At 37.6% G+C, this 20,850-nt stretch overlaps 1 protein-coding gene across 3 annotated transcripts in view; it reads left to right on the top strand.

The window, feature by feature from the left end:
* The window catches only part of FBXW7 (F-box and WD repeat domain containing 7), a 191,148-nt gene that overhangs the window by 45,538 nt on the left and 124,760 nt on the right, over positions 1-20,850 (top strand). The window contains exon 1 of one of the 3 annotated variants that reach the window (XM_068942290.1): positions 3,260-3,376. The exons of the other annotated variants lie outside the window; for them this stretch is intronic. Coding sequence (XP_068798391.1) covers positions 3,269-3,376 — 108 coding nt within the window. The 5' untranslated portion in view covers positions 3,260-3,268. Of the gene's footprint in view, positions 1-3,259; positions 3,377-20,850 lie in introns of those variants that run through there. 3 annotated transcript variants of the gene reach the window in all.

Genomic DNA, 20,850 nt, shown 5'->3' with positions numbered 1-20,850 from the left:
CTTTATTTCACAGTTAATATATTGTTTCTATATATATTATTGTGAACAATATAGTGAAGTATATATTCTGCACATTTTTTTTTTTTCATTACTACTTATGCTTTTCATAGTCTACAGTCTTTTCCGCATTCTGTGTTCAGGCTCTTTAACTAAGAGTGTGTCTGGCTGTTTGCCCATTTAGATTTTGCATACAAGAGAGTACAGCCTTAGCTCAGCATGAAATCATCTCTCCGTTATGTTTTTTTTTTTTTTTTTTTTTAAAAACAGCTGTGGCTTGTAATGGAGACTATGACAAGGAAGCTTTATTAGTATGATAAATGTTCCTTTGAAACCATAAGCAATCCTGCTTTTTTTTTTTTTAAAGTTCAGATTTGACCAAGTTTGTGGAAGTAGTGAGAGTTAATATACTAGTAAAAGTAACTGGTGTTCTGAAATATAACAGTTCCAAGGATGATGTCTGCATGACTCTGTCCTGTCAATGAATACTATAAAGGATAACATCACATATGTAATATTTCACTTAGAAATAGGGAAGTAATGAAAAAAACTAATAGCAACCAATTTTAACTTCAGAGGAAAGACGGAGTACCGATGTATTGAGAATTTTTCTGGAATCAGATGCTAGAAAAGTAGAAGAAACAAAATATTGTGGTAACAGCAATGTGAAATTTAAGCAAATCTGTTCTCATTTTTTAAAATAGCATTATAGGACATTTATAGGTGAAAAACAAAGCTTGTTCTTCTCTGTTGAACTACATCACTATCAGAGGGACTTAAATTCCACTGTCCGTAGATAGAAACGCAAATTCTGCAGTATTATTGCTTAGATGTTCAGCAAAAATATTAGATGTTCCTAAAAATATTTATTTTGCAGATAGCCTATACAGCTGTGGCTTGTCTGTCACAAGCCCTATCTGCATGCATCCTAGAATCAATAGTACATTAAGGAAGCTGACATGAGGAGGGGAAAAATCATAAATAATGAATAGCAGGCTTTACTGCTATTATTATATTCTTAGGCGGCATTTCATTTCTGCTAAGAATAATACAAATTCTAGTGAGATACAACTGTACTTTGTAACCTGATTAGACTTAAATCCATTATCCAAAATACAGCTGTTTTTGTTTAGTCTGTCCCTTGTTAAGAAATATAATAGCGTGATCCTTAACTGTATGCTGCCAAAAGAAAAAGGTAGGGTTTTCATTTATTAGAAATACTGTGTGTACAGTATGAATATTTTTATTGGAACTTATCTGCAGTCTACTGAGAGACCAGGTTTTGAAGTGGGGGGATGTGAGGGTTGTTTTTAACCACTGTTTTCTTAGCTTTCTAAACAATAGAAGCTTGTGAACAGAGGTTTTTGTGGTATGCAGGATATGTGAAGTTTTGAGCATAAGAGCATGATCCTTGCACTTTAAATCTGTGTATTAATTTTTTTTCATTAGCTCTCTCTGCTTCCACATCCTGCACATTGCTGGCAAGCATGCATCAGCAATAAGACTTTCTTCACTAATGTGTCTGACATATCTCTGTAATGTGCAATAGCTGATTTTTTTAGAAGTTGGCTCCTTTCTAGCCATCTGAGTAATTTCACCTGATATTACTTTAAATTTCCTATATAATGTGCTCTTTCGATGAATAGCTGTGTAGAATGAGCACAGGAAGAGCAAAGTCCTTGGCAATACCAGCTCAATTGCATCTGCAGATGAGGATTTAAAATTCTGTGCAGCAGACAGTACCTCCAGCAGGCGAGTAAAAGGTTACTGCATTATTTTCCTTGTTTGCATCTCTAGTCTTTATCTACCAAAGGCTTTCTTTTATTGTTCAATTTGTTGTGCATGCTCGTATATAGATGTAACTGGAAACTGATTTAATGGAAACACGGATATCGAAAGGGCAGAGCAAGGTGAAGGGAGAGGCTCAGTTGAGCTTTAAACCAAAGAAAGGGAGGGGGAAGAGAGAAACAGTAAAGGGGAGGGGAGAGGGAGCAGGAGAGAAATTAAGCTTTCAGTGCATTGCAAAAACAAGAAGTTTTTTGTCAATGTATTCATTTAAGCTGCTTTCATGTCACTTGCATTTTTCTTAACCTTTTGATAAAGAGGATGCTATTGAACCAGGCAAGTCATGATAGCTCTATAAATGTAAGTGACAATTATTTCAAGTCAGATTATCCTGTAATCAGGTTAAGCATTTGTGTTAATGTGAGACCTTCTGCTTTTAGAAGCAGTATGGCATACTGTCTTAAACCAATTAAAATGAGCTTTTTACAATATTACTTGCATCTTTTTTTAAATATGGGAAGGAAAAATTACATGGTTATTGTACCAGTATCTCCTGAAAATGAGATATTTCTCATAGTGAGTTAATTGCATGCGTTAGGTTAGAAAGGTATTCACTATTGCAACCAGAGTATACTGCTTTTAGAAGGCCTTTTTATGTCTGACTGCTCGTTTGAATGAGTTCTGCTGCTTCCAGATCCTTTTTTCTCTGAGTGAAGGACTCCTCCAAGACTTTATCAAAGCTGCTTATGCTAGCCGCCCCTGTAACTTCTCTCGGGAGTTGGCTCTGTTACCTTTTGACATTCTACTTCAAATTCTTTCCTTCTTGTTTCTTCCTCCGTTTACATTTTTGCTGTTGTTTCCTGATGTCCTCCTGGCTCACACAGCTTCCTAGCAGCCATTCTTATTTCAGGATCTAGCTAGACCCCAGCATGCTTTTTTTCAGGGCTTTCCCATTTTTGAAGTTAGAAGAAAAAAAATTTTTTTTATTTATCTTTTTTTTAAGGTGGTGCAAAAAGACACTTGCGGAGCCCAGCCGCCTCACAGGGCTCGACGTTCTCGCCTGTCGTTTGGACTGGTGGAGCCCTAAGAGCTGGCAGCCCCGGAGGGGAGCGCAGCCCACGGGGCGGCAGTGGGAGGTGGCCCCGGGGCCGGCCCGAGGGGCAGCGGGCGGGCAGCGGGGAGGCGCTCCGCAAAGAGGAGTCCCGGGCACAACGTGCACGTTTTTTAAAGCCCGCGTTTACTTGCTGATGATGGGCTGGGCCGACGCTCCCTGGACAAGTGCCTTTTTTTTTTTTTTTTTTTTTTTCCCCTTCTTCCCTCCTCCTTCAGTTCAACAGTCTTAATTTCAGCCAGGGAGCTGCAGAATGAAGCGGTTGAGCAGTTTTGAGCGTTTACGGGACGCCGACTGTCCCGATTTCTTTAAGAATAAACTCGTCTGATGAGCAAGTCAATGTGTGGCTGTGGCTGCAGCATTATTTCTTCTTTAATGAAGAGGCTGGGCTGTTCGACCTGCTGCTCCGATCTGCTATCTTGCAGCCATACATCAGAGCAGTTGCAGAGACTGTCCATTGAATGTCTCAGTCAGCCAAAGAAGGTAACTATATTCAAAAATTAAAATATACCATTAACAGGATGCTTTATAATTTGAACTTATGTGATAAAAAGACAGATTTCAGGTGTTCTTAGCAGTTTTCTTGACCTTGCAGTAGCTATCCAATATCATTTTGCCATCATCAGGTTGTGTAGCAATAGAAATGTGCTGCAGTAATTGATTTTGTAATAGGATCAGGTGATTTACTGGCTGCACTGACAACCACTTGCTTGCTTGTTCTGAAACGTGGAGCACTCTAATGGATGTTTTGATTGCAGCCTCGACTTGCTCTGAAACTGCTAGATGTTCAAAGATGTAGCATCTCATTTGTCAGAATAAAAACTTCTCTAGCTGTATTCTCCAAGTTATATTGGAAATTCATTTTTTTTAGGCTGACTTTTCAGATTCGAGATTCTTTGTACAATCCTTACTAGAGTAGAACAGGAAATAGTCTTCACCAACTTCATGTGTGTCAACTTAGCCCCTTTTCTTATAGCCATTTAAAGCACATTAACACATGTGCTTTAAGCGTTTCCTGAGAACTTGAGCCATGGCAAACATAGTCCAACTGTATGCTTAGAGGAGAGTATGCAATAATTCTTTTTTGATTGGTCTTAAGTGTTTTATTTTCTGCTAATATATTATGATTTGGAAGCAAAAAGCTGACTCTCTTTAGAAAACAAACCAAAATAAAAAAAATCATGTCAGAGTATCACTTTTATTGTAGAAAAGTCATTAGGAGGTGTGATCTGGTGAGTGAAAGTGAGGAGCTTAATTGGTTCAACCTTTTGGACCAAGCTGTCTTAGGCTGATAAAACTGAAACATGTTTTGTTAAGCTCTAAATTTTTAGATATGCAGTGCCGCATTCATCTACCAGGTCATTTGGGGAACAGTATTAGCACCAAGCATGCTACAATGATTGGCAATAGTTTCCACTTAATTTGCTTTCAAAATACATTCATAATTTTTTATCCCCTATTGTGCAAGGATAAACATCCCTTGCTCATGGTTATATGGCATAATGTATAAGAATGAAAGCTTGAAAAGTAAAATTAACTTGTGTTATTTAAAATTGTCCGTAGTTGTTGTCATTTTGTGTCTATTTTGCGCTGAAATGATGGAAGAATTGCATCAGGAAATAGGAATTTCCTGCATGGACTTTGAAATAAGAAACAGTCAAAAGGCAACTTTTCTATGCTGAAGTTTAGAGGATGGCAGCCACCTTGGCCTGGGAACATCAGTATGCTGTGTACGATAGGTAATTAAACAACTATCAAACTGGTAACAGTTTTTCAAGTGACTGTATAACACAGAGATTTAAATGGCCCAAAATAAATCAAGGTGGTTTGGTTTGAATTTGTTGAATCTAATCAAGATTGAAGTCAGTGAGCAAGAAACATTAGATTTAAACTAGTAGATTTTAATTTTGTTTTCCATTTATACCTCAAAGAAGGTTGTTAAATGGAAGTTGATTCTCACTCATGTAATTTGGTACATCTTTTTCCTAATGAGGAGAATATTCTACTACTCCCATGTTTGTTCATGCAGTATATAGCTTAACATTTAGAGTATTATTTTTTCAGCTGTTATACTGTGAAATGAGCATGAGTACTCTTGCAGAAGTAGGTGTCTCTTGCCAATTTATACAAATGAAAAGAAACCAAAATTCCCATTTCCTCAACACACAATATGTTTCTTCAGTTTGAATGAACTGGTCATTCAGTTGGAGTAGCAGAACGAGCTCAAACGTATTTTTTGAACTTGAAGAGCAGTAGTGTTCAAGGTTGTGTGTGTGTGTGGAGGTGGGAGCACTTCTCTGAGCTCAGGTTGCAGGACTTAGTCAATGATTGAGTTCAGTGATTTGACTTTTAAAAAAAAAAAAAAAAAAAAAAAAAGGTTGGAGTCCAGCACCCTATTTCAATTATTTGCTTTAAGTTGCCTTAATAGGCAAAAGGAAATGCAGCTATTGGCTTAGGAGAGAGACTAATTAAAAATGGCTTCCATTTAAAGGTGTTAACTTGATAAGAAAAATAAGACTAAATAGTTTATTTTTACTTTTAAATTTGTTTTATTCTTCTGTTATGTATCTCTTTCAAGGTTAGTTTATACTAATTATGTTTTTGGGGACCATAATGTTGTATTTTTGCACGAGGTTTTGTGAGAAAGCTGGTGTGATCCACTGTATTTTGTATGTCTAAACACAGTGATAATGAGATAAGGAGTCATGTCCTAAAGTTCAAGAAGAAAATTTTGGTAAATCACTAGGAAAAATAGGTTGGAAAGAGTTGCATTTTTCCGATAAAATAGAAAATGGAACATTATCATTTTCTAAAAAGAGCCATGTGCAAAACTGCACTGCAGAATTTAACAACTCCATGAAACTAGCTAGGGCAGGAAAGAAAAAAGGCCTTTCTATTGACAGTGGATATAGTACTGAAACAGTAGTAAATATTAGTAATATGTTCTCTCGGATTATTGTTGTACTAATAATAGAGCAGAATGAGGAAAGAAACTAATTAATAGGAATATCCTAAATGTTGTAACTAGGCTTAGCATTCTGAACGTTCACTGGAGATTTATTCAGACTGCCTCCTCTAAGTGTTCTTAACACCTCAGTAATGGGGTCTGAAGGTGCCCCTGCCCCAAAGCAGGTACCTCTGCCCCCGACTGAACCCCAGTATAGACTCTTACATAGGACCTCTGAATTGTGCGTAAGGTAAATGGAGCAGTTGTTTACTATAGTGTCTGTATAGTCTGTATGCTACAGATTCTGGGACTTCCCTGGTAGTCTAATTAAAAAATAAACAACACTTCACCATATTTAAAACTAGTGTTTTGTTCTTACTATTCAGCCAGAAGATATTTGCAGTGATAGCCCCTACAACAGCTCTGAAAAATGAAGAAAAGAAATTTTAAAGAAAAAAGAAAAAATTTTCAAGAAATTGTACCGTGATAAACCATAAGAACTGAATTTCCAATGTGTGAAACATTGGACTGAATATGATAAATCCATATTAAAGTCAGAAAGAAACGGACTTTATCTTAAATGTTATATACACTGTTGAAAATTAACCTTGCTATTTAGGCCACAGTATTTGCCAAAATTGATTTGACTTTGCATGCCATTCAGTACGTTCATTTCCTAGCCTTGAAATGTTGCTCATTTAAAGTGTCTGCCAAAATGACAGTAAAAGAAATCTCGTAACAAACTATTAAAAAAAAAAAGGGGGGGGTGTTCAATATCATTAAGAATTATATTATTATTGATTCTGTAAAAATTGATGCTCATATACTTTTCAGCTGCTTTGACAGAATTCTTAGAGGTGTCTCCCAGAGAAATACGAATAAATGATATTTCCAGGAGGGACTTTTATTTTAACCAATGTAATTTAATTTGATATTGCTGAAATGACAGTACTAGGTTTCTGTGTGTGTGCTTACAGTTTTGTATAACCGTACTCCCCTTTAGGGAAACTAAAAGAGTTACCAGGTTGTTTGTGAATGTTTGCTGCTAATAGGAGAAACCGTACGTGTCTATTTGTTGAGCTCTTGGCAAAAATTAAGAGCTCACTGTGTAATGCTTCTTAAATATTTCAGCTTTTTGTTCAACAAGTTCTAATATATTCTCTGCATTCTGTAAATGGAGCATAGACTTTGATTCCCTTGCAAGTTAGCATTAATTTTGAAAAAGAGCTGGACATGGAGAAGCTATGTTCTAATGGAGTCCTCATTAGTAAAGTTTTCTGTATATAGGCCGTAAGTCTAATAGTAAAAATGGGATATACATCAAGGGCTCTGATACAGCTTTGATTCTCTAGCCTAACACGGAAGAAAGGATGAACGGTGTGTTTTAACAAATGGTGTTTGTTCCTTACCTGCCTACCCGTGTATGCTGCAGAGTAGTAGGCGTGTGGCTCTGGTACAGAAGATTTTCACATCAACTGAGCCACTGCACCTACAGCAGTGACATTTTCAGGTCGAAATGCTGGACAGTGGGAACTTGCTGGTGTGCTTTCCCATCTCCCCTCTGTGGAGGAGCAGCTCAGCCGCCCCAGCTGGTCCGTGCTGGCCACGCGATACCTCTGCTTTCGCTTGGGCAATGCTCGTTCAGAGCAGCCGATGGCTTCCTTCTCTTGGAGCAGGCGGCTGGTCGCAGGAGCCGTTGCTCTCTGACTCTGGTTTTTCTGCCTGCATCCTGCTGCCTGTATTGTACCTGGCGTTGTTTGAATTGGGGTGGGAAGAAGGGGTGAGGGTAGAAAGCGAGTGCAATCCTGCATGACTGTAGGAGCAACATAGCTAGGTTATGAAAAAGTTATTTCTTGAGATCTTAAAACCTCAGATAGTAGGGTTGGGATGCTGACCTGGAGCTAAGTCTGTTTCAGACACTGAATCCTGAGCTGAACTATCTCTAATAATTTCCAGTGAGGGCAGTGCCATTTCTAATGCATATGTAGCTAAAAGACAAAGGCTAATGATCTTCTAAACTATTTTTCTCACTATTCCTGATCTCCCAGATCAATTGGGGGCTTTTATACTTGACTGCTTAGTGAGGAATCGATCACTTTGATTAATAGTATTTCTTCTTCTCTCTCTCTCTCTCTCTGTCTTTTTTTCTTCTTCCTTCCTTCCTGCTGATTTCAATAGGAAAAAGTACCGGTTCACTGGCAGTTGCAGATCTTTTTAAGGCTTCATTCAGAGCTAACTTGAATTAAGTCCTGATTAAAAACAAAACCGTGAAAATGGATTCATGGTGCATCTTGTACCTCAGAATTCATCAAACATATTCATTTCCTAAGCATAGGGATGACTGTGTTCTTATGTGTTTAGCCGTCACCTCAAATAAACTGAAAAAGTACCTGTACTGGAGAACGAAAGTTACTGTTTCAAAATAGGAGTCGTGTGCAAACTCAGAGGAAGACCTGAGGGAGTTAAAGATGGGATGTTAAGGGGAAAAGCAGTAAGTTATAGGGAACTAGAAAGAGGGCAGTTACTTGAGGGAGGAAACCCTTGCTGTAAATCTCCCTTCTTACCTGCATATGTATAAAATCTGCACAGGAGCTGAATCACAGTTTTGCTTTTGCAGGTAACATGCAGTGTGTATGTACACACACACACACATATATATATATTTTTATATATTTATTTTTATATGTATATGGAAGCACAATACAATATGGAAGCAGTGAGATTTATATTTGTGGTTTGTTTATACCTGTCCTCCAAATTGCTGCCATTGGAAACATAGCATAGGAGCTAAATGTCAGGCTTTATTCTGTCTGAAGTAAAATTTATGATCATAAGTTTGCATTTGAGATAGTAATCTTGATGTGTCGAAAAGGAACCTAGTACGCTCCTCATGGCTGAATTTAGCTCTTCAAGACCAATAGTTTAAAAAAAAAAAAAAGACTTAGTGAAATGACTAGTTGCAATGTAAGACAGAATGGATTTAGGTGTATCTAATAGAAAAACCTGGTTTTGCCTTCTTAGTTAGGTCAAGACCTCTAGTAAATTTGAGATGAATTCTTCTTGTAAATAGATTTTCATGCTTATATGTCATGTTGTACAAATGTTGTAGACTGGATGCCCGAAGTACCTAGAGTCTGTTTCTGTGGAGACAGTTTTTTCCCATATTCCTTTCTTTAGTCATGGCATAACAAAAATAGAGGTGGCATAACAATGTCATAAAGCGTTTCCGTTGAGTGACATGATATGTATCTTTTGGTTTCAGGAGGGGTTTGGAAAGTGGAGCAAACTGAAAGCATCTTTACTACAGCGAATGTTGCTGTTCATAACGTTGTCTAAATGCTTTCCTCCTAATTTCTTCAGTTGTGCTGTCTTACGTCAGTAAGAATTTTTGGAATTCAGGGGCAAGAGACATAAGACAGCACGTCTTGCCCCGGAAGAGAGAAAATTTACTGAATTCCAAAGTACAGTGGTGTATGATTTTTCTGAATGACTGTTGATTTGTTTGTTTGTTTTGTTTTAAACTTGTGCTTCTCAGGTAAGTTGTTCTATCTGGCAACAGCTTAGCAGAGAAAGCAAATCTTGTGGACTTGTGGCTGAGAGACTGGAGGGGACTGATGCCACGCATTCAAAAAAGATGCCTCTCGGTAATCAGAAAGGCAGAGAGGATAAAATGGGCTGTGAATCTGCCACGGAATAACTTTAATTTTACTTTTTCTTCTGAAAACATCAGGAAGTAGAGGATCTTTTATATTATTTGAATGAGGAGATGGTGGTGAGGGTAAAGAACTGAAAGGCGGAATCCTATTCTGTGTGCAGGAGAAAACAGACTGCAGAGAAACTGGGAGGGGAGAGAAAGGGCTAATAGATTTTTTTAAGGTCAGAGGAGCTATTATGATTATCTAGGCAGACCATCTGCATAACACAGCATATGATCCCCTCCTCCCCTGCTCAATCCCAAGCTTCCCGCTCAACTGTAACCGTTTTTTAGAGCTTATGCACTTAATGCAAACTGTTCTGTACCACAAAACCCTAGCAAACCTGAAATCTAGCATTAATTGCATTGTCATCTATTAACTCTTTAAAAATTCCTTTCTGTATTATGTATTAGTGTTTCAGTTTAGTTTGACAAACACCAAGCAAAAGTGATTTATGTTTCTTTCTTTTGTAAAAGAGCAGCGCATCGTTTCTTTGGTCCTGTTTTTCAGAAGGCCAATTATCACCAGGTTTTTAGGTACCTCCTAGATCAATTCATTTAAAACTCCTGATTATTGAAAACTGGCGTTGTTGGCAAAACAGGAAAAATGGTGGCAACCCAGGAAACAGTAACATTTTGCAGTAAAATCCTGCTGCTGCCATCAATGTTGATGTTGTTAGAAGGACAGCAGTGTAAGATAACAAAACACGACAAAGTCCTGTTGTTCCAAGCTGAATTAAAAAAAAAAAATCAAAATTTAATCAAAAATCAAAATGAGATTTCCCTGAAGTAAGGGTAACTGCATCTAATTGGGATGGTTTTCTTCACCCCAACAGACTGAAGTCCCAAGACTTGAGATTTGTCTGCAATTATTGCCTTGCTAATGACATTGCAAGCGCTATAGTGGACAATCCTTTTAATAATATTGAAGACAATGAGATTCCAGGGTTCAAAGTAAATATTGCTGACTTTAATCAAACTAACTTTTCACATACATTCTGCCTAACTGCTCACCCCAAAAAGGTTGCTTTTACACACTGGATGACACAAGGCAGCAGTGAGCTATGGAGAGCAAACTATGGTCATTGTAGCAGCAGAGATCTTCAGGTTCTTGAGCAGTAATACTGCCAGAGCAAAAAGGAAGTTTTATTTGCGGCCTGACTTGGTCTACAGGCCCTCCAAGAAACTTCTTTCCTACGGGTAGCTTAATTGTCCTGCTGTTGCTCTGAATTAATTTTCACTTTGCAAAGTACCAAACTTCAGTCTTTGGGGCTTCATGCCGTGATTGTTAAAGCTTGTTGATTTTCAGCTTTAGTAGATGGTATCAAGGAGTAGGTGAAGAATAGAGTTGATTCAGTATGAACCATTCCGGTCATTTTGACAGTGCTTCCAGTTACTTAAAAAATATCCCATATCCTCATAAACTGAATGCTATGCTTTATTCCTTGTCTTGATATAGCCATTGCAAAGGTTCTTTTCTTGTACAGTTTTTCAAGCTTCTGTCTTGAGCTTTTCAAATAGTGGTTAATCTAATACCTTTTTTTTTTCTAATTCTAGTTTTAGTACCTTTTTTTGTTTGTGTCCTTTGCTATCTTTGCAGTTATACTCTAGTGCAAGAAGAACAGAGAATAAATATTTCCCATATTGGTAAGTTGTCTTTTGTGACTAAAGATAGAATTAAATTGTAAATTCAGCAACTTATTCTCCCACAGCTTCAAAAAAAAATATATATTTTCTTAATACTTATAATTTTCCTTAATTGCATAACAAGCCTCTTTTTTCCTTCATCTTCCTTATGCTTTGTGAGATGTCACTGATGATATTGTATTGATCCATTTAAAAGGTTTGCAGTGAAGCTTTTTACTTGATGTGGGCTGTCTTTTTAATTATAACTATGAGACTGTGCTGTGCACAACACTAGGTAGGATTGTGTGAGCACTTATATTTTAAATCCCTTGTTTTTATCAGCAATTTAGTAGTGACAATAAAAAATTGCTCTAAGGTAAATCATAGCAAGATCTTAGCTTGCAAGGTGAGACAGTGAGAATCCACTATATTACAAACTGTTCAGATGAATCTGAGTTAATGAAAGGTTAGAACTTCTTTTACACGTACACTTTTTATGTGTGCACGTAACTACTGTTTTCAAAATATTTTCTTTGATGGTAGGGCTGTTTTTTTATTTGAAGCACTATCATCCAGTATCTAAAAAGCAGCAGATTTCATTGCACTATTCTTTGGGCATCTCTAAGTGATTTGCAGTATGTCCTGAACTTGCCTCCCCCCTTTCCCTTCTCAACAGCCTTCTGTTGCTGTGAGGAGGATCTAATAAGAATAAGGGATGACCATTGTTGTATCTGCTGTCTTTTTCTTAACTCAAAGTGAGGCCTCCCTGAGTGTACAGTGAGTGTACAGAGAGCGATGCTAGATGACTTGAACTCACTGGTCATCTAGGGCTCTCTCTATGTTGTTTGGTTTTGCGTGCTGTGCACTTACAAGGCCTTGCTCTTTTACTCAGAAGGAAAGATGCAATCTAGGGTAGGGCTGGCAGTCTTGAATATCTCATGGTAGACAATTTTGTAATGCTTTTCAGAAAGGAAGTTGCAGCACAGGTCAGCTGTAATGTTGTGCCTCTGCTGGTTACATACATGGGAATCAGAGGAGATTTCTTAAATAACTTATCTTGGAAAATGCTGAAGATGGAGGTCTCTGAGATTAGAATACTAATGTAGCTTCAGGAATTAAGTTGTTTGCTATGTGCATATGTATATGTGTGTGTGTATGTGTGTGTGTGTATATATATATGTGTGTGTATATGTGTGTATATATATATATATATATATATATAAAGTCTGATCCCACTTAAGGAAATAATGTGTACGGAGGGATAGCAAGTGCTTTCTCCTTATATTACACCACTGTAAAAGAATGTTTCTAAGGTTGCAGACTAAGGCTGCAAGGTCAAGCTTCCAAATGTTGGAAATGGCTGTGCATTAGATAACCTATACTTGCTCAAAATCCAGAGCGCAGTGTCCCTAGGGAGCCGAAATGAACAGGACTTCAGTTCTTCCAGAGTGTTATCAGTGGTAGGGCCTACCTTTTGCACAAAAAGGAATGACTAGAGCACTCAAGGCCTGGAGCAAGTTCCTTCCTCATCCTGGACAGATAAAAATTTGCATCTCTCTTTTCTAGAAGAATGCTGAGGAATTATTTGGATAGGGACGTCTTCCAGCTGTGCTGTGGAAATTAGGCCACTGTGCAGTCAAGAACAAGGAGGATCCTCAACAAAGCAAGGAGGAATATGATTTTGCAGACTGGGTGTTCTTTGCCCTGGGTTTGGGGAAGAGAGAGGCTGTAGTTCCAGAGTCTGATCCCCACGTTGTTTTTGTGTCTTAATTTCGTCTGTTATTCTGCAATTCTTGATAGAACACTTTACTGAGAAGAAGGAAATACTGGTTTAACTCTACCTCATTAAATTTCATTCTGATTGTGTGGGATTTTTCATATTCCTTATGCCTAACTGTGTCTGCCATGCAGAAGGTATGATTTTCTGTCGTTTTTTATTTTAGGGCCGGGTGTTAGCGTGGTCTTAAGTGGACCATCAAGCCCTCCTAGGATAGGAAGGTGCTAGAAGAAAAAGTAGTACAGTCAGCACAGACAACTGATGGTGGGTAGAAGAAGCGAAGAGGAAGTGCAATGCTCAAAAACTGATTTTGAAGAGGCAAAGGTATAGCATAATTGTTTTTATGCTTGAGGAAAGAAAGACCGACATATGTAACATTTAGTTGGCCAGTTTCATCAGCGTCAGCCTTAGAGAATGGTTTCACTTTCTTCTTAAGATAGTCTCAGATTGTGCTATGGCCAAAGGAGACAGTCTCACTCTCCCCTGTTGCTTCACTTGTGTTTCACTTGTACTAGTGGCTGTGTGGCTGCATAGCGAGTTTCATTAGCTTGCTCGTGTTAATCTTTTGTTTTCTTCACTTCACTTTCAGAAGCAGTAGCCACAACTCTCTTAGCCCCAAATGCCTACTCCTTTTTTTTTTTTTTTTTGGTTAGGCATGCATTAATTTTAAGTCTTATATTTCCTGGAATTGGTAATGATAGCTCAGAGTTGTGTTTGGTTTTTAAGCGTTTGTTCTATTGCATGGAAATTATGTAGCCTTTTAATAAGTGTCTTGTGATGAATCAGTGCTTTGAAGCAGGGTTACTATAAATGGCACCTGATAGAGAAAGGATGTTTTTCAAATTTACTGTGAATAGTTCCTTTTTCCTTTCTCAGTTTTGTATTCTGAAGGAATGATGCCTTTGGGTTATTGAAGTAGATTGAGCAGCGATTCTGTTCGCACTGAATGTGATCAAGTAAGACGCTTATGTGCTCAGTGCCGTTCAGTTTTCAGTTCAGTGAACTGTGAATATAGTCAATATTTGTGTCTTGATCTTTTGCTTTTTCAAAATATTCTCAGGCTTTCACTTTTTTTCAAAGCACTTTTGCAGGGAGATGTACTTAATAAACCTCATTTGATGAATGGGCAAACAGCCTCTGAAAGTGACATGAGTGAAGGTCACTCTTCAGGCCACTGGCACATCTGAGCATGGAAACCAAGTCTCCTCAGCCTCAATTCAGTGCTTTGCCTGCTGGATCACATTTTCTCCATATAATTCAGTCCTTTTGGGGAAAATTACAAAGGTGATCGAAAGGTGGCAAAACATTTGTCTGGTTGTATTTCAAATAACTTAAAAAGGAGAGTCCAAGTTTATATAACTGGAAGAATAAGACACCCAGAGAATAAGACACCCAGATCTGGGTAATGACACCCAGATTCACACATCTGGAGTTAGAATAAAAATGAGATCTCCTCATTCCTATCTTTTAACTATTTTTTAACCAAATAGTCTCTGCAGCCTCTTCTTTACAGAAAGATGGACCTTACTCCTTCAGTTCCTTTTCTGCCACTTCACAAATACATGTGTAGCATCTTTGCCAGCCGCTGGGAATTGTGTGTCAACTCATGCAGCTGTCATTTGGGTTTTTTCCCAAGCTTTTTGGCTCTATCTGTTTGCCTGGTCACTTCCGTTGTTTGTTTTCCTCTTTCACACTGCGCTGACTCCAAGATGCGTGGTTGTCAGTAACAGTCCATTTTTCCCCAAAGAATGCAGATTTCACCTTTCCTTCTTCCAAACGCCTACTCCCGTACTCACAATTCAGGACTGCGGGTAGAAGAGGCTTCCTGAAATTGTCATAACATAATGGATACAAAAGCATTTTCCATCTGCTTTCCAACCACAACCACAGCCATTTCTCACAGTATCTTGAGTGACAAAATATTTTTCTTGAACAGTTTTCAGTTAGGTGACATAAAGTGAGGAAGAAAGGAAATGGCTAGGCAGCATGGAATGAGTGGTAGTACAGGAGCCAGGAAAGCAGTTCTGTAATTTGTTTCTATTAAAGCTGTGACATTCTGTAATTGTAAATGGTAATATAGTGATGAAAGATAAGTCACTAATTCTTTTTTTTTTTCCTGTTTAGAAAGATACCTTGCATGGCCCTAGCAATTCAAGATCTTGAGATGTAAAAACCATGTTATTAAGTCAGTGCAGGACACTAGAATTGATACAGTGTGCCAGCTGAATTTAAAACAAAATGTGATTTGGCAAGGCACTTGATCTAATTTGAGCAATTTGGGTAGACCCTACCCCATGCCCATTTCAGGCTTCATTTTTATATGGTTCTATTTGTAGCTGACGTTAGTGTCGATTTTCAGTTTGGAACCCAGGAAAACAGCAACAACTGGAAATATAGATGCACTTGCAAACTTGGTAAGTTTTAAGACTCTACAAATATCTTGGGTCTAAACTAGTATCTTATTCCATACTTGCGGTGCCAAGATTTCTTGACTTATTTATGTGTGCGTAGAACATGAGTAGCCTCGCCTTTAAAAATATGTCGTGTGACTGGATGAGAGCACCAATGCCTAGGTTAGTTGTCCAAGTACTTTGTGTACCTTGCTTACACCTGGTATTTCTCCCTTTAGAAAAAATGAGTAGTTAAAATATTTTGGCTGAACTTCATCTCTGTAGAGTTTCTAAACCCACAGAATAAAATAAAGTAAAATTTAAAAAAACGCAAAAAACAAAACCCTGCCTGTGAGTATAATTGTCACCTTGAAGAGACAAAGAATTGCAGCTTCAGCTTCCTAGTTTCTGACTTGTATTAGAAACTTGGAATAATCTTTCCCAGACTGCAAAGGCTCAGTCTGGTGAGCGTAGCTTCCATTCCAGACAAACTTACAGACCAGACTTCTTTCTTTATGAAGAACATTAATGTATTCTTGTGCTTCCATCTCAGCTCAAAGGCTTCCTCAAACTTGTTTTATACAAGATTTAACATTAATTATGGACCTTACTCCTCCAGATCCTTTTCTGCCACTTCACAAATACATGTGTAGCATCTTTGCCAGCCATTGGCAAGTGTATGTGTGTATACACACACATGCATATATATTTGTACTTACATATATATATATATGTACACATACACACACACCACTTATACAAGATTTAACATCAGTTCTTTTGCTATTCTACAATGCTAATTGTTTGCATGGAAATTATTTTTGTCTCTCACTAGTACTCTGCTTTTAAGCTGCTTGTGGTATGTACTCTTCTAAAGAAAGCCAAGTAGAACAGTAGCTTTCAATCTGCAGATAAAGAAAGGCAAAGCAGCTTGCTATTTTTGATGGAAACCACATTTAATGATTCTGAGCTGTTATTTTGACTAAGTGGCTGGCACAGGTAGCAAGAATTACTTGGATTTTAGAATAATGTTTTAGATCCTTTACCATCTCTAGAAATAAAAAGTCTTAAAACAAGAAACTCCCACCACCACACACAAAAAGCCCCCACCCCAACAAGCAAACCAAAAACATCCATGAGCCTGACTGTGGAAAAACGATGATGCAAAATATGTGTTGATATATTATAGACATTAGCTCATTTTATGGTGACCACACTTTTTCTAAATACACCAAGCTGAATCTTGTACCTTAATAGTTGTATCGCATCTGAACAGAGGAGACTTGCACTTCAAATGTAGGAGGAAACTGGAAGCTAGACCAGGCACTATTTTCCATGTGTGTAAAGGTCCTGGTCAGCCAATACACGGCAGGGTAGTCTGGCAGTTTATAACAGCTATTATTCATCCTCAGCTTTGCTATGGGTGGCTAAGTTTCTTCTGTTCTTGAGTAGAAAAGAATCTGCTATTTTTTTCAGCTTTACAAATTTGTGGAAATTAAACATGAAAACAAATTTTAAAACAGGTGAAGAATACCGCTGAGGGAGTGCAGTTATTTTACCTTTAGCCTCTGGAAAGAATTTAATATGCAGGGCATTTTTTAGGGATTTTGTCTACACTTAAGTCTTCGTCTAAAATCCATTATATGGATCCGGTCAAGATCAGGATAAAACGTATATATTGGAGTTCTCACAATAAAATCTTAATATGTACCGAGTACATAAGCAGGATCTGAACATCAAATGACAGTTAGCAGCAGCGTGAGGGCGTAGGATTTGATCTTTATATATGTCAAGTAGATGAGACCTTTTTTCTGCTAGTGTGCAGAGCATCTTGTTTATGGAATAGTGGGTCACAGAAGTGCTAAAAGCCAAATTCTTGTAACTTGTGGAACAGACTTATCTTGTACTTCTCTTACTTCTGCTAACGTAAAAAGAACCCTTTAAAAATTTCTGACAATTGCTATTGCTCTGTTTACAAAAAAAAAAAAAAAGATGTGAGTAATCAACACAGAATTCACTGAGCAGTTCAGAAATTTCTCACTCCTGATGATACAAATGTATCATTAAGGGATACTATAATTAAGAGAAAAAGAGGTGAGGTTTCAGTTACTGCAAGCTAGAGTGGTCTGTGTCAGAACGCTTCTCTTCCCTTTGGTAGTTCTGTCGGAGCAGCTTTCTTGTCTGTAGTGTCATATCAGATAATCGTAAGATGATAAAACATGGTATTTCTCCACCTTTGTTAAATTTTATGAATTAAAGTTAGAGGGGCTACCCCTTACCTCTGTCTTTGGGAGGAGAATTGAGTTGAACGATTGAGGGAACTTGTGAGAGCCTTTCTGCCTCTAAGGAAGGTCCTCACTGATGCCAACTAATTACTTCTCCTGAGCAACAAACTAGGATAATTTAACATGTCCAGAAATCTTTAATGTAAGGTTTGTTTGATTATTTTTGGTGTTTGTTGAAAACAATAACGATCCTCTGTAACATGACAGTATAAATGCTGTGATTCTGTGCCTTCATTTGGAAGGACATCTGCTGCTGTGGGGAAAATGAATATTTCATGCTATATGTTTCTAAGTTTTTTTTTTTTTTTTTCCTCCTTTCCTTATGAAAAGGGTTGAGTGAGAAAGTAGTGCATTTACTTCAAAGCAATGCCAGCCTCTAGGGGAGAAAGTGGCAAAGAAAAATATCTGACTTTGGCAAAGTTTTCTGTTACTGCCTCAGATCAGGTTTTTCAATGGTAAGTTTAGTCCTGGTACAGCAATATTCATAATGAATTCCTGTTGATGTTCAAACCTCATGTGTTAATATAACATAAGCATTGCTAAGTTGGTGAAATATAGCCAGCTAATCTAAGTAAGATTCATTCATTCATTCCATTACTAAAGCTTTATTCAAGAAATTTATAACTAGCAGTTTCTGCTCTCTCCATTTTATCCTAAACTGTGAACATAATCAAAACGCTAGCATCTTTTTTGACCAAAGTGTGAACTATATACATAAAAAAAATAAGTATACCAGGCAGTAGTTCAGACAGTTTTTTCTGTGAAGAGGACTGGATCTCATCTGAATTGTCTGTGGACTAGGTCTCCAAGTGCTGTATGAAGTAGATGTCATTCTAATGTCTGAGGTTGATCTTTGACTTACAGAATTAAAATTCCAAGTCTAGGAACAGTAGAAAATAATGCATACAAGTACCCACTTGTGGGAATGACTGAGAAATACCTAGTGTACAAAGAAAGGTTATGGCAGTTTATTAGCTGCCTAACTATTATCAAGTAAATTTAGCCATCACACCTGAAAAGGTTTATATTAGCACAAGTAATTTACAGATGTTTATGGCTAGTTCCATGAGCAGCAAACTGTAACTATTTCAATACTTAAGTCATGTGCTTACTTAGCCTGATGGCCATGCTTGATGTCCTAATGACATAAAAAATATAAGGTGTGATTAGGTGGCAGAAGGCATGAAACTTTAGTTGCAGTTGGCATAGTTTTTTGAGGAGGAAACAGTAAGGACGCACTGATATGTGCAATTCATTTAGGCACTCCTATCCACAGACAGATTTTGTGCATTTACTGCATGTTGCTTGAATGCAATTATACTTTTGAATTTAGAAAGCAAGTGCTCAGATAGCCTGTTAGACATCCTTGATGCTGAGAAAAGTAGAAGATACTGCTGTATAAATTCAGGCTTCTTTTTACCTATATAAATTTACACTGGTTATTGTATCTTGGCAGGCCATCCATCATGGTAGCGGCACTGATACTCTTAGACCCATGAGTCCACTAATTCTAAAGTAAAAATTAACTTTATTTTAAATATAGGTGAATACTGGTAGTACGTAAAGACTTTTATCTTCTCTATAGTTGGTTTATATTAATGACTGCACGGGTGGCTGGCAAGCAGCCACTGGTATCAGGCAAAATCTATCACAAACGGAATAGAGTACAGTCTCTACATTTTCTTAGGCAGAATCCTAAAAAAGATATCATTTTGATTTTTTTCATTCTATAAAATCTGCTACTGTCCCAAGGTCAAATGTTTGTCCCTGCTAGTCACAATGAGAGAACCTGTTGTTTGTAATTGTCTAATACTAGTCTTAAATTTGATTTTGCTCATGTTGTCAGTTAGTACTCCTGATGGATCCTTGTTGATCTGTGATATGCTCTAAATGACTTGGTTCTTCCAGAGATTCCCGTGCAGAGGTGAATGTTCTGCTGCATTTTCACAGTGTAAACTCTGGTTGAGGTTAGCAGCCTTTACTTCTCAGGGCCAGACACAGATTTGCACAAGCCTGTGTTGGGTGTGGCAAATACAAGGACTTCAGAGAGATGACAACGTTTTGAAAATACTTGCTTTTAACTGCTGCGGTTACTTTAGATACTAATTAGACTAGTCAGTGGTCTTCACTGGCTAGCTAGTTTAGCATCTTAATTATTAGAGTTTCTATTATGAATATCTTGTCCTAACAGTGTCAGCAATAAGCTGCAAGGACAATGCTGCTTGGACTCCTTTCATCTCAATTGTTAAGAGAAGCTTTGAACGTTATTAAATTAAAGAAATGACTTCTTGGCCTTTATGACAGTGCTCCTCTTCTGGATGCACAAAGCCAATTTATCTTGAAACATAAAATAAACAATCAAGTACTAATGTTATGAAATGTCCATTTCTGCTTCTTTCAGCTCTTACTAAATATAAAAATTGATATGCTGGAACACTTATACCTGAGTCGTCATCTTTTTCCAAGCCCTGCATAATACAGTAGATCAATAATGCACTTTCTTAGCTACAGGCACTGATCTGATCCTATTTACTGTATATCTAGTAATGAATTATCTATAATTTGTCTGAGACTAGATATTGTATAATGTATTCTGCTCTTCACGTTTTTCTTCCTTGCTCACCCCTCATACTTTACTTCTAGTTTTATGCTGCCACATCTGCCTGGAATATTCTCTGTTGTGACACACAGCTTCTGACATAACTTTAAAATTCTTTTTCAGAACCCAGTTTTTCTATCATCTCCTAAACAAGCCCCACTAACCAGTGTTAGTGCTCCTCATTTTCCTAAACAGTGTTAAAGGAACCAATAAGCAACAGAACTATACCATTGCAAGCAACTAATTGCATATCTTGATTTTATGTATTCTTTCTTTTCTTTGCCTTGCCTGTAGTTTGGAAGTATAGTTTCTTGTTTATTCTGTTAGGCAAACATTATTTTTTACAAAATATAAATGATGGGCTTTTGCTGTGCAAGAGACGCTTGGTTTCTTCTCTGTGGAAAGTTACGTGCGTATTGACAGTGATAAATCCTCGTTCGTATTTGTCAAACTTGTGTCTGGAGAAAGGATTATGCTTTCTGAAGGGCAAATTGCAGCATCTGTGTTTGGATTTCATGTTATATACTAGGCATGGAGTTTAACTGGTAGCTAGTTTGGAGGTGATGCATGCACATTGAGAAGCAAGCTCTGTTGATACTCTATTCCCACAGATCCTAAAGACTTGAAGAGACTTTTCAC

This window comes from Struthio camelus, chromosome 4 (genome assembly GCF_040807025.1).
Source record: "Struthio camelus isolate bStrCam1 chromosome 4, bStrCam1.hap1, whole genome shotgun sequence".
NCBI lineage: Eukaryota > Metazoa > Chordata > Aves > Struthioniformes > Struthionidae > Struthio > Struthio camelus.
This window is presented reverse-complemented; position numbering and strand designations above follow the sequence as displayed.